The following is a 13,295-nucleotide window of genomic DNA, read 5'->3' on the forward strand; positions in this document are numbered from 1 at the left end:
AAGACTCACCCCAAATATGGAGAAAAAAAAGGTAAAAAAAATAAATATGGGGTCCATTTTATAATCCGGTGGTATCTTACCAAGGGAGGGGGCAGCAGCGGAGCGGGGGTCACATGAGGCAGGGGCGGTGCTGGAGTAATGCGCTGCTTTTGTGCCGGAGCTGGTGACGCTGCTCTGGTTTGTGCCGGGGCTGGTGACGCGGCTCTGCTTTATGCCGGGGCTGGTGACGCGGCTCTGCTTTATGCCGGGGCTGGTGACGCGGCTCTGCTTTATGCCGGGGCTGGTGACGCGGCTCTGCTTTGTGTTGGGGCTGGTGACGCGGTTCTGCTTTGTGCCGGGGCTGGTGACGCGGCTCTGCTTTATGCCGGGGCTGGTGACGCGGCTCTGCTTTGTGTTGGGGCTGGTGACGCGGTTCTGCTTTGTGCCGGGGCTGGTGACGCGGCTCTGCTTTATGCCGGGGCTGGTGACGCAGCTTTGCTTTTGTGCCGGGGCTGGTGACGCGGCTCTGCTTTGTGTCGGGGCTGGTGACGCGGCTCTGTTCTGTGCGAGGTTGGTGATGCGGCTCTGCTCTGTGCATTCTGAAGATGTCGGCGGTGAGGGCTTCAAATAATGGTAGCTGGAGTCGGATCGTGCGCAGATGAGAGCTTGAGCTGAGAGTTTCATCTGCGCATGCACTGACTCTAGGCGCCATTATTTGAAGCCATGACCACCCACCACACAGAGCATCCTTGCGCAGAGCCCTGCGGCACAGAGCAGAGCCATGCCACCCATCGCACAGAACAGCGCCGCACAGAGCAGTGCCGCAGCACACCGCATAGCATTACCCCTGCCTCCTTTTGACCCCTCTTCACCATCCCCCGGTAAGGTACATTTGAATATTAATACACACCCCTCATTTTCCTCCCACATTTTTGGGATGAAAAGTGCATTTTATAATCCAAAACATATGGTACCTGTTTGCATTTATTATTCTCAATGTACTGCTAAGTTTACCCCTAAAAGAAAGCAGACGCCCCCTAAAAGAATCACACTTACCAGACCCCAAACAATTAGAGTTGGCAAGTGAATGGGCTCTCACATAAAAATGTACGCCGCTGTCAGGTCCCCTTGTGTTTTACAGTGGTTGGCTTCCCCTGGTGACTCGAAGTAGTACCACTCACGTGGGGTGATACTGGTACTCAATCTGTTTTTGAGAGCTGCAGTGCAATGCACCTGGAACAATGAGGGACCTAATAGCGACGCAGATCTGTGTGTGAGGGTCCTGCAGTATTCTTTAACTTTTTAACTGCTTGGATACTTCATTATGGAACCGCAACTAGAACTTATTTTTTTAGTTGCTCATATATTTTATGCATACTGAAAAAAGCCCCAAAAATCCTACTATGGCTTTTTTGGGGGTAAGTCTTATTCTAAGGAAAACAGAATGTGTGTACACACACACACACACACACACACACACACACACACACACACACACACACACACACACACACACACACACACACACACACACACACACACACACACACACACACACACACACACTTACACACACACACTTACACACACACTTACACACACACTTACACACACACACACACACACACACACTTACACACACACTTACACACACACACACACACACACACTTACACACTTTAATGTGTGGTTTCAGCACTGTGTAATGTGGGATTACTATATATGGATTTTGAATACACAATGGGTCTTGAGTTACTCGTTCACAATGGCGAATACTGGTAAGAATGGCTGCTTGTTTTATGCCTTATTAATACAGCATTTCCAATTGACATGGGAAAAAAATAAGTCTTTTTGTTATTTGTGTTTGTTTTTTTTTATCTTAGTGGTACGATGCTCTTAAAGCTGTTGCTAGATTGCCCACTGGAATACCAAAAGAATGGCGAAGGAGAGTAAGTTGTTTATATTCTATTCTTAATTTATCTATGCTTTTGAGAAAAATATTTAGGATTTTAATTGTTTGTTTGTAAAGCTATGCAAATCTATTTTACTGCAGCAACAAATTTAGATATTTTGCTATAGCTTGGGAGAAGATCGAATGTACAAATGCTTCCATAAGGCATAGATGGGGAATTGCCAATATACAGTATGTTAAGCATATTCAGTTTATTTTTTAGCCTGTTATATATTGGTGTTTAAGCATAGTATAAGCCAACCCTTTTATTACATGAATAATCGTCTTAACATCTAGCGTTATCAATCTATCTAAATATCTTGGAATAATAAACATCAGCTCTGTGATTCCCATACCCTCGAGATAGAAGTTAAAATACATTTTCCTGTAAAAGTATGTGCATGAAGAAACCCTGCATGAATGAGCTTGAATAGTATCCTCAAATCTCTGAGCCTTTAGCCTTAAAGTCTGCTTTTAATGCTGTATATTCTCGGAAAAACTTGAAATAAAGAAGCAAAAGAAAAACCTTACAGGACCTGGCCATTTTCTCCCATTCCTGATCAGGCACGTTTCTGGATTTCATTTTACTTGCTCTGTTTTAAAAATATATTTTTTTCAGATATTCAATTTTTTTTGTGTGTGATTGCTGGGGGTTTAATACTTGTCATTTTTGTATGCCCTCTTTTTATTTGTTCACATTTGGGGAAAATGTATAGAATATTCAGAAATACTTGTTTATTATAAACATTTTTACAATATTTTTTTTTTTTATTTTTACTACTACTAGGGAACCACTAGAGAAGATTTTAAATTGTGTTCCAGTTTCCATAACATTTTTTTGCTTTAATATTGTACACTTTTTTCATTTTTTTCCATTTATTTCACGCACTACCCTCATAGGGAGCATTTTAACATATTAGTACATTATTTAATTGCTGATTCCCCTGTAATTTGAAGGTTATATTTGTCCCAATTACATAGAAAATTCAGCCTCCTGGCTGCATAACCGTTTACTGGGTCTCTTAGTATCCTGCAGCTCCTGCTCCTTCCCTACACCCAGCAATCACATGATCACTAGATCCAGAGAAATAAGTACTGTTAGTGCTACCTAATCTCTATACACAACTACTTCTTCAGCGTTGTCTATACAAGGATCGGAAAGGCTTACATGGTAATAAATCATGTTGTCTTTTCTGTTGGGAGTCTGGCTGTGTCTGAAAGTTAGCTTCCCACCCCCAGAGCTGCATGATCTCCTGCAAGCTGCATACTCAGGAGTGACACTGATCGTCACTGCAGAGTAAAGTGTAGACTGGACTGACGTTTATAGTCTATGTTCAGTCCAAGTTGTTAAGCAAAAAAAGACATTTGAATCTTATTAAAGGGTTTGCCCACTACTTAAACGACACTTCTACGTGTATCCGGAGCTGTCACTGCTCCAGCAGTGTTAGCACTCACTCTCCGGGGCTCAAGTGCTGCTGTTATGTTAAATGAGTCTTGCGCCCAACCAGTGCTCGCTTCACATTCCATGTCTACGGATGTATCAAACATTATTAGGAAGTGTGTTGCCAACCTCAGGTCTGACTTCCTCCTTGATGTTTGATTTGCCCAAAAGGTAGGGTGAGTAAAGCTGGTGCTTATTGGGTGCAGCGCTCGCGTGTAAGGACAACAACACAAGAGCCTCGGGAGAGCAAATGCTGACATTGTTGGAGCAGCATCAGCACTTGATATGAGTATGTGTTTTTATTTTAACGGGGCTAAACACTCAGATGAAGGGGGTCGTCCGATTTAGAAGTGGATAAGCCAAAGTGTATAGCTAACTCCTGGCAATTTGACATTGGGGGCTGAAAGAGGTCCCTGCACACTGGGCAGTTCAGTTTGTACCGAAGCAGTATGCTGCTCAGAGAGTATTGTACATGGGGTCTTATAAATAAGAATACTTCCTGTACATGTTATTCCTTGGGGATGTTAGAGCTGTAACACAAAACTGTACCGCCCAGCATGTAATAGTGTCGCCAGATCGTGTGGGGTATACGCTTTAACGCCATAAAATCAAAACTAACAATCCAAAAGGCTGATATGTTATAGTAAACAATATTTGGTTAAAAAAAGAAACTCCTGCTCCAACTCCATGATACATTTCACATGTAGCCATTACTGGGTTTCCTAATTGTGATCTAGTTGTTTCCAGTTTATATGTAGTGTGTTCTTACTGTATTGTAAATTAACGCTCTAGTCCTCAACTTCCCAATGAGCTGGTAGTAGTGGTTTTGTACTTGTATCGAGCCTCCAGAAAGTGGGTTTTACACTTCTCTTTGCCCATTAAAGCTGCATTCACACATCAGTTTTTTGGTATCAGGCACAAATAATTGATAAAACGGATCCAGTGTTGGATCAGTTTTATTCCCCATTGACTTATATTAGCGCTGGATTGTGCCGGATGGCCTTGCGATGCATTCGGCAAATTTCGTCATCCGGATGTCGGAAAGGACGCAGCATGCAACGTTTTTTATCTGACAAAAAAAACGGACCATGCCGGATCCGGCGCTGTCCGGCATGTTCTATAATGGAAGCCTATGGACGCCGGATCCGTCGTCATCCGGCAAAAAACGCATTCCAGTGATCCGTTTTTTTAATCTGAGCATGCTCAGATGAGATGTGAATTCATTTCTGGCCCCTCTCTCTCTCTCTTGCCCTCTCTGTCTGTCGGTCTCTGTCTCTCGGTCTCTATCTCTCCCTGTCGGTCAGTGTCTCCCTCTTACCCCTCTCTCATACTCCCCGATCACCGTTGCGGGGTGGCACTGCACAGCTGTCACACTGCTCTGGCGGCTTCTCCTCTTTTGAAAATGCCGGCCGCTCATTATTCCATCTCGTATTCACTGCTTCCCCCACCCACCGGCGCCTATGATTGGATGATGACACGCCCCCACGCTGAGTGACAGCTGTCTCACTGCAACCAATCACAGCCACCGGTGGGCGGGTCTATATTGTGCAGTACAATAAATAGATAAAAAAAAAACGACGTACAGTCTCCCCCAATTTTGATACCAGCTAAAGTAAAGCCACACGGCTGAAGGCTGGTATACTCAGGATGGGGAGCCCCACATTATGGGGAGCCCCCCAGCCTAGAAGTATGAGCCAGCAGCCGCCCGGAATTGCCTCATCCATTAGATGCGACAGTCCCGGGACTCTACCTGGCTCATCCCGAATTGCCCTGGTGCATTGGCAGTCGGGGTAATAAGGAGTTAATGGCAGCCCATAGCTGCCACTAAATCCAAGGTTAATCATGGCAGGCGGATATGAGACACCATCCATGATTAATCTGTAGTGAAAGTAAATAATCACATAAAATGAAAAATCCTTTATTTGAAATTAAAGACAAAAAAACACCCTCTTTCACCACTTTATTAAAATCCCCAAATACCCCTCCAGGTCCGGCGTAATCCACACGAGGTCCCACGACGCTTTCAGCTCTGCTACATCGGAAGCTGACAGAGCGGCCACAGACCATGACCACTCTGTCAGCTCCACGGAGCAACAGAAGTGAATTGCGCTGTCAGCGGTGACGTCACTCAGGTAGTGCCGATGTGTGTGCTGTGATGATGGGGGCAGTAGTGCCTGCGTGTCTGCAGTGATGATGGGGGTGGTAGTGCCTGCGTGTGTGTGGTGATGATGGGGGCGGTAGTGCCTGCGTGTGTGCAGTGATGATGGGGGCGGTAGTGCCTGCGTGTGTGCAGTGATGATGGGGGCGGTAGTGCCTGCGTGTGTGCAGTGATGATGGGGGCGGTAGTGCCTGCGTGTGTGCAGTGATGATGGGGGCGGTAGTGCCTGCGTGTGTGCGGTGATGATGGGGGCGGTAGTGCCTGCGTGTGTGCGGTGATGATGGGGGTGGTAGTGCCTGCATGTGTGCGGTGATGATGGGGGCGGTAGTGCCTGCATGTGTGTGGTGATGATGGGGGCGGTAGTGCCTGCGTGTGCGGTGATGATAGGGGCGGTAGTGCCTGTGTGTGCGCGGTGATGATGAGGTCTCTCTCTCTCTCTTTCTCCCTTTGGCATGAAAAACCTCCCCAAAAAAGTATCCGTTTTTTGCTAGATCTGTCGCATCAGTTTTTAAACAATCTGCGACGGATCCGTTGCATCAGGCACAAGCTGGAATGTGCCTGATGCCAAGAAACGGATGTGTGAAAGTCGCCTAAGCTATGCAGCTAATGCCCCTTTCACACATCTGTTTTTTTTTTATATCAGTCACAAACCGTTGGCTCGACGGATCCGTCGCAGATAGTGTAAAAAATAATGCAACGGATCCGTCGAAAAAACGGATTCATCGCATCTGTTTTTTCAGCCCAACAGTGTTTTTACACCCCATCTGAGCATGCTCAATTAAAAAATCTTTTTGACGGATTCTGTGCCCATAGGCTTCTATTATACCAAACAACGGACGGTGACTGATCCGTCGCTGTCCGTTTTTTTTTTCAACATAGACAAAAAAGTTACTTTGTCCGTTGTCTCCGTCCGACAGACAAACAATTTTCGACGGACCCATTGAACGACAGATGAAATGTGAGGCCTTCCGTCGCTAATACAAGTCTATGAGAAAAAAACGGATCCAGTGGCATGAGTCGCCGGATCTATTTTTTTTTTCTCAAAATTTGACGGATTGTGACGGATTGTGACTGATGGCAAAAAACTGATGTGTGAAAGGTGCCTAAGGCTGCTTTCACACCTCCGGTTTTAGCAGAGCCGGCCAATCCGGCTCTAAAACCTGTGCAATGGATGCGGCGACAAAACTGCATCCTTTGCATAAGTTTTTGACATGCGGCCCGTCCGGTTTTTGCCACTTGCGGCACACTACTGAGCAATGCGCAGTGGAAAAAACCGCATGCGGCGGCCGGATGCAGTGTTTTCCGCATTCGCAGTTTGCATTGCAAATTGCGCCGCATCGGCCGGATGCGGCGTGGTGCGTTTTTTTTTGCTGGACAAAAAAACGTGCCAGGCGACGTTCCGTCCGGTCGCCGCATCGGCTAAATCTGCCGCATGCGTCAAAAACCGGACCGAACGCGAGCCCATGCAGCACAATCCGGCACTAATGAAAGTCTATGCAAAAAAAACGCAACCGGAGGCAAAAAAACCCCAAAAACGGTTGCGGTTTTTCTGCAAAGCGTCGGATTGTGCCGCACAGGAAAAACCGGATGTTTGAAAGCAGCCGAAGCTGTAGTCACCCATCATAGCTGTGCCCGCATATTTCTCTTGTTAAATAAGACCTGTCACCCGTCCTGCCATGCCTCTTATATTCCCTTTTTAAATAGCATCTATTTGCGATATAAATTTGCAGCATAAATATATTGTGTGCCTGCTTTAAGCTTTGTGACACTTTTGCACTATGTTCTGCCTTTAAACGTAATAATGATTTGAGTTGATTGTTGGTTGTGTCCCTTCCTGCTAAATCCTATCCTCTTTTCCCACCGCATGTGAAAAGTTACGATAGAGAATTTTAGCAAAGATGTGGCACCTAACATTTTGATACATTGATGCCTCAAAAGTAACGCGAATGAAATAAATCCCCAAATTATAGTTTTTATTGATTTTCTTGTATTTTTAGGTTTGGTTGACACTCGCAGACCAGTATCTGCACAGCATTTCTATAGACTGGGATAAAACAATGCGCTTTACATTCAATGAAAGAAGCAATCCAGATGATGATTCCATGGGAATACAAATAGTAAAGGTAACATTTCAGTAAGAAAGTCACATGTAGAATTCGCTATAAAGTTAACATTAAGAGCACAGCTACGTGCAGTTTTACTAAAAAAGTGCTGTGTGATTTTACAATGTTATACTGGGCATTCAAAACTCTATCCACTGAGCTCTTGCACCAGGAGGAACCAGACCAGGGACCAACTGTAGCAGTGTTTACATTTTACAGTGGTCCTGAGGATTTCATTCTTGGTACTTAAAGCAGCCAGGGTGCCATTGGATGTTTGTACATCCTTGTAAGGGGCACTTTGCACACTACGACATCGCAGGTGCGATGTCGGTGGGGTCAAATTGAAAGTGACGCACATCCGGCGTCGCAGGCGATATCGTAGTGTGTAAAGCCTTTTTGATACGATTCACGAGTGCAAAATCGTCGTAATCGTATCATCGGTGTAGCGTCTGTCATTTCCATAATTTGGAAATGACCGATATTACGATGTTGTTCCTCGTTCCAGCGGCATCACACATCGCTGTGTGAGAAGCCACAGGAGCGAGGAACATCTCCTACCTGCGTCCTGCGGCTCACGCCAGCTATGCGGAAGGAAGGAGGTGGGCGGGATGTTTACGTCCCACTCATCTCCGCCCCTGCGCTTCTATTGGCCGCCTGCCGTGTGACGTCGCTATGACGCCGCACGACCCGTCCCCTTAATAAGGAGGCGGGTCGCCGGCCAGAGCGACGTCGCAGGGCAGGTGAGTGCATGTGAAGCTGGCATAGAGATAATGTTCGCTACGCCAGCTATCACAAGATATCGCGTGTGCGATGGGGGTTGGGACTATCGCGGTCTCGGCATCACAGCATCGGCTTGCGATGTCGTAGTGTGCAAAGTGCCCCTAAGGCTACACCTTCCCATCACCCAACCAATCATTGTGGGCATTGGTGGAGGCCTCATAATGTTTACCTACAGCATCTTCGGCCTGTGTCAAGTTTATTACATTTGTTCAGTGAGATCCTGCTCTCCTTTTGGAGACCTGTCCATTTTGGTTTTCTCGGGCTACATGGTGCTGGGTTATGAATACAGATCACACTACATGGCCTCTTTTTTGGAAACTTTGCAACCATGTGATCAGACGCAATACACACAAGTGGCTCACAAGAAGTCATTTTATAGGAGTCTTGCCATACTCATTCAGTCCTTCTTGCACAATGGAGTAGATATTATTCCTGCCGGGTTGATGCTCTTAAACAGCTCTGTCCAGCTCTCCTTATGTAAAAACCCATGACCTGGTTTCTGCTCCATTATCGTGAGATGTTATGTATAGATTTCCTATCTTGGAGGAGCTGAATTATCTTTACCATTTAGCATGGACGGCAGGAACTACTTCATGCAACCAGTGGTGACCAGGACACTAGCAAAACTAGAGAATAATAAGTCGGGAAGCATAATGTTAGATTAATTATTTCAACTACCAGCAAAATTATTCCCTTTTGGTTCTCAACTGCACCTCTTTACACTTACATTTGCACAAAACGTGAAATTGAGTGATAATGGCTTACAATGGTCACACTTTGCATCCAGCGGTGCAGACTGCTCCGCTGACCTGCGTTGGGCCAATGGCTGCATGATTGTGAAACAAAATCATGCCACAATTGGCCATCATGGTGATTTTCGCCCACATGCTATGCTAATAATTAATATCAAGTTTAATTGATTTTGGGTTATACTGTGGTGCTGGCAAATTCCCTTATTTTTGTTGAGCAGCGTATGCTCTTGTCGACAGTATCCAGCCTATTGGATAAAGTCAGATGTAGAAGTCACCCCACTCATTTCCCTCTGTGTTGGGTTCCGCACAAGTTGTGAAACACATATTTATTTTATTGCCACAAACATTGTTTTTCCTTTGCTGGACCTGCAGATTTCTGCCTCTCTCAATATATATCAAGGTAGCTGAAGAATGCATTAATAATTCATTACCTTGCCATGAGTTTACTAGCTCATCTATGTGCTTCAAAAGTAGTTTTTCTATTGCTTATTTGCAGACGTATATCAGTATTTTATTACTGTTTCTCCCTCCCCTTATTTCAACACATAGGTATTCTACAGTCAGGTTCTTAAATGTTTAATAATTGTTTTGTTGTGTTTTGTGTATCTGATGTCTTTAGGATCTTCATAGAACAGGATGCAGCTCCTATTGTGGCCAGGAGGCAGAACAGGATCGAGTGGTCCTTAAACGTGTGCTTTTGGCTTATGCCAGATGGAACAAGACTGTAGGCTACTGTCAAGGATTTAATATTCTGGCTGCCCTTATACTGGAAGTAATGGAGGGCAATGAAGGTGATGCCCTTAAGGTAGGTAACGTCACGTTTGAGCATCAGTATTATTTTTGGCAAAACTCAAATGGTGTATGACCAAAAACGCCTCTTAAGGCCCCGTCACACTCAGAGATAAATCTTTGGCGGATCTGTGGTTGTAGTGAAATCATGGACATATTGTTCCATTTGTACACAGCCACAAACCTGGCACTGATTGTCCACAATTTCACTGCAACCACAGATCTGCCGCAGATTTATCTCTGTGTGTGACAGGGCCTTTACTGTCATTAACGATGTCGGCATGATTTAATCAGTGTCGCATTGGATTAGTGTCGTTTTCCCTTATGGAAGCCTCTTCATTGTGTTGCCTATGTGGTCTTCAGATGGAGACCGGAGGTTGCAATAACGCAATGAAGGATGCAATGCAGATCTCTCCTCTTGGGCAAAGAGTCCTGCTTTTGTTTTCGATGTAATGATAGTTCAAGATTGGTCTGGAGACCATGTGAGCAATGTCTTGAAGAGACCTTTAAGAGGAAACCTCACACAGGTCCTACTTCAGGATTATAGTGTTTGGTGACATATTGTATGGTAGCTTGACCCCTGTGGTCTTCATTCCAGGTACCATAACAACTAGACTTTAAAATTGATTTAGTTGGGAGGTCAGTAGTAGTGCTATTTCTCCAAACTGTTCCAGGAGTAATTTTTCAACATGACAACGCCAGACCATATGTTTCTCCTGCTTCTGTGAGCAGCCCATTAGGCCTAAACGTACTATCGTGGCCTGCAGCATCTCTGAACTTGTCTCTCATTGTGCACATCTGGGATTTTTTTAGTCAGCAATTGGAAAGGGATCTTGATAATTTCTATGGCCAAGTGCATTCAGCATGACAGAACATTTCTCAGAAAACCAATACTAACACCATTGATTGAGTGACAAGGCATGAGGCAGGGCACTCATACTCCATACTGAATAAATCGATTTTTTTTTTGTTTTTGTTTTAAATGTTCCCATTTTATTCATTTCTTGATATTATTAATATGTCTATCAGTTCTGCAATTTTTATAATATTCCTTCCTTCCTGAGTGACTTTTCCTTCTTGGTGTTGAAAAAATTCAGTGTTGGGAAGTGTAGATAATATCCTATCATGGTGTGTGTATATTTACAGTCATGGCCAAATGTGGCACCCTTGAAAATGTTCAAAAAAATGTAGGATTTCTCCCAGAAAATTATTGCAATTACACGTTTTGTCAGGTGTTTATTTCCTTTGTGTGTATTTGAACAACACAAAAAAAAAAAAGAGAGAAAAACAGCAAATTAGACATAATTTCACATACACCTCCAAAAATGGGCCGGAAAAAATAGTTGTCACCCTCAACTTAATATTTGGTTACGTAGCATTTTTAATAAATAGCTGCAATCCATTGCTCCCTACGACCACCCACAAGTGCCTTACACTTCTTTAATCTAAATTTCCGACAAATCTTTTGCAAACTGCTCAAGGCCTTCCTTATTTGAAAGGTGCCTTCTCCCAACAGCAATTTTAACATCTTTCTACAGGTGTTTAATGGGATTTACATCTGGACTTATTGCTGACCTCTTCAGAACTCTCCAGCGCTTAGTTTCAATCCCATTTCTGGGTCCTTTAAGTGTGCTTGGGGTCATTGTCCTGCTGGAAGACCCATGATCTAGAAAGCAAACACAATTTTTTGACACTAGGCACTACAATGCAACTCAAAATCTGTTTGGCAATTTACAGATTTCATGATGCCTCGCACACAGTGAAGGTAAGCAGTGCCAGAGACAGCAAACTACCCCAAAACATTTTTTCACCTCCACCACATTTAACTGTAGGTACTGTGTTCTTTTCTTTGTAGGCTGGCTTCATTACGTTTTTAGTGAGCAGTAGAATTACAATAATTTTCTGGGAGAAATACTTCTTTTTATGGAACAAATTCAAGGGTGCCATGACTGTATAACATATAATGTATGTTTGTGTGTATATACTCGCCTTCTCAGAAATTTTCTGATACCAAACAAGAAAAAAAGAAGAATTTAAATCTCTTAGCACAACTAATATAACAAGTGGTTTCTATCAAAATTCACTTAAGTCCCTTTTAATGACTACCACAGTCTGATAATTACTTACCTCCTCCATAATAGAATTCTTCAAGAGAGCACACATTTCCAATTCAGATATTCTAAAACTCAACTTATTTACATTGTTTGAGGCTTCAAGAGTTGCTTGAGATGAAACACATCAAATAGTTGGACTGGCTAGGAGTTTGGTGATTGAAGCTATCACCGACTGGCGCCAGAGTCCTAGAAATGCAAATGGTCAAAAGCCTCGTAAAAGACCTGCAGCAGGATTTTGTTATCAGCAGACACTAAAGTTTCAGTTTCCATCCTAATGCACATACCAAAGTTTGGGTATGGATTCCTTTAGCTGTTATAGTGAATTTGTCAGCAGGTTTTTTCTATGTAAGTTGAAGCCAGCATGCTGCAAGGGTCAACACAGAAAGGTCAGGCATGCCTGCTTTGTTACAGTTCAATCTTTTGTTTTATTTGCTATGTTTAAGCAGCAGGACCCTTATTACAGGACTAGAAACTCAAGTGTAGAGAAGTGCAACATGACCCTGCTGTGATTGGAACTTCACTATCAATGTACAATCTCGATTTAGAGCCTGAGGTGGGTTGGACAGTTCCTTGGGCTCAGCTAAATTGCTTAAAGGAGTGGTTCACTACTTTATTTTTCCAAGCCATGTCGCTATAATGTTGAGAAACAAGGATTCTCTCAAGTACCTTGTTGTTGCCAATAATGCCTAGGATTGGCGCTATTGCGGTCCGCTGATCTTCTTCTTCTCATGACCCCACGAGCTCCGTGACCTGTGACGTTCGGTTATGTCATGTCAACTTCCAGTTGACCCGACATCACCGCGGTCGGCCGTAGTCTTCCTGAGTGACTGGGTTGTGAGCGGCATTTCACTGCTCATTACAGCCCAGCATTGCTCCTGCTTGCGGCGCTCTGCAGTGAAGGAGAGAGCAGGGAGATGCTGGGCTGTGATGAGCGGTGAAACTCCGCTTACAACCCTGTGACTTAGGAAGATTAGGGCCAGGCTCTGTGATGTCACGTCAACTGGAGCTTGACCTCACATCACCGGATCCCAGAGATCACTGAGCCCGGGGGTCACAAGAAGGGGATGAGCGGACTGCTATAGCGTCACTCACAGGCATTATTGGCAACACAAGGTATTTGAGAGGAGCTTCTCAGCATTATATCAATGTGCTTTGGAAAAATAAGTAGTGAACCACATCTTTAATCTGAATTTTTAGGTTGTGTCAGAATTGCTGCAGCCAGTAATCTA

At 44.2% G+C, this 13,295-nt stretch overlaps 1 protein-coding gene across 4 annotated transcripts in view; it reads left to right on the plus strand.

Moving 5' to 3' along the window:
- TBC1D30 (TBC1 domain family member 30) overlaps positions 1 to 13,295 on the plus strand; it is a 130,140-nt gene that overhangs the window by 65,858 nt on the left and 50,987 nt on the right. For all 4 annotated transcript variants that reach the window (XM_075344857.1, XM_075344858.1, XM_075344859.1 and 1 more), the window contains 3 exons: positions 1,863 to 1,928; positions 7,527 to 7,652; positions 9,783 to 9,968. In XM_075344857.1, the coding sequence (XP_075200972.1) occupies positions 1,863 to 1,928; positions 7,527 to 7,652; positions 9,783 to 9,968 (378 nt within the window). The remainder of the gene's footprint in view (positions 1 to 1,862; positions 1,929 to 7,526; positions 7,653 to 9,782; positions 9,969 to 13,295) is intronic.

This window comes from Anomaloglossus baeobatrachus, chromosome 4 (assembly GCF_048569485.1).
Source record: "Anomaloglossus baeobatrachus isolate aAnoBae1 chromosome 4, aAnoBae1.hap1, whole genome shotgun sequence".
In the NCBI taxonomy this organism is placed as follows: Eukaryota; Metazoa; Chordata; class Amphibia; order Anura; family Aromobatidae; genus Anomaloglossus; species Anomaloglossus baeobatrachus.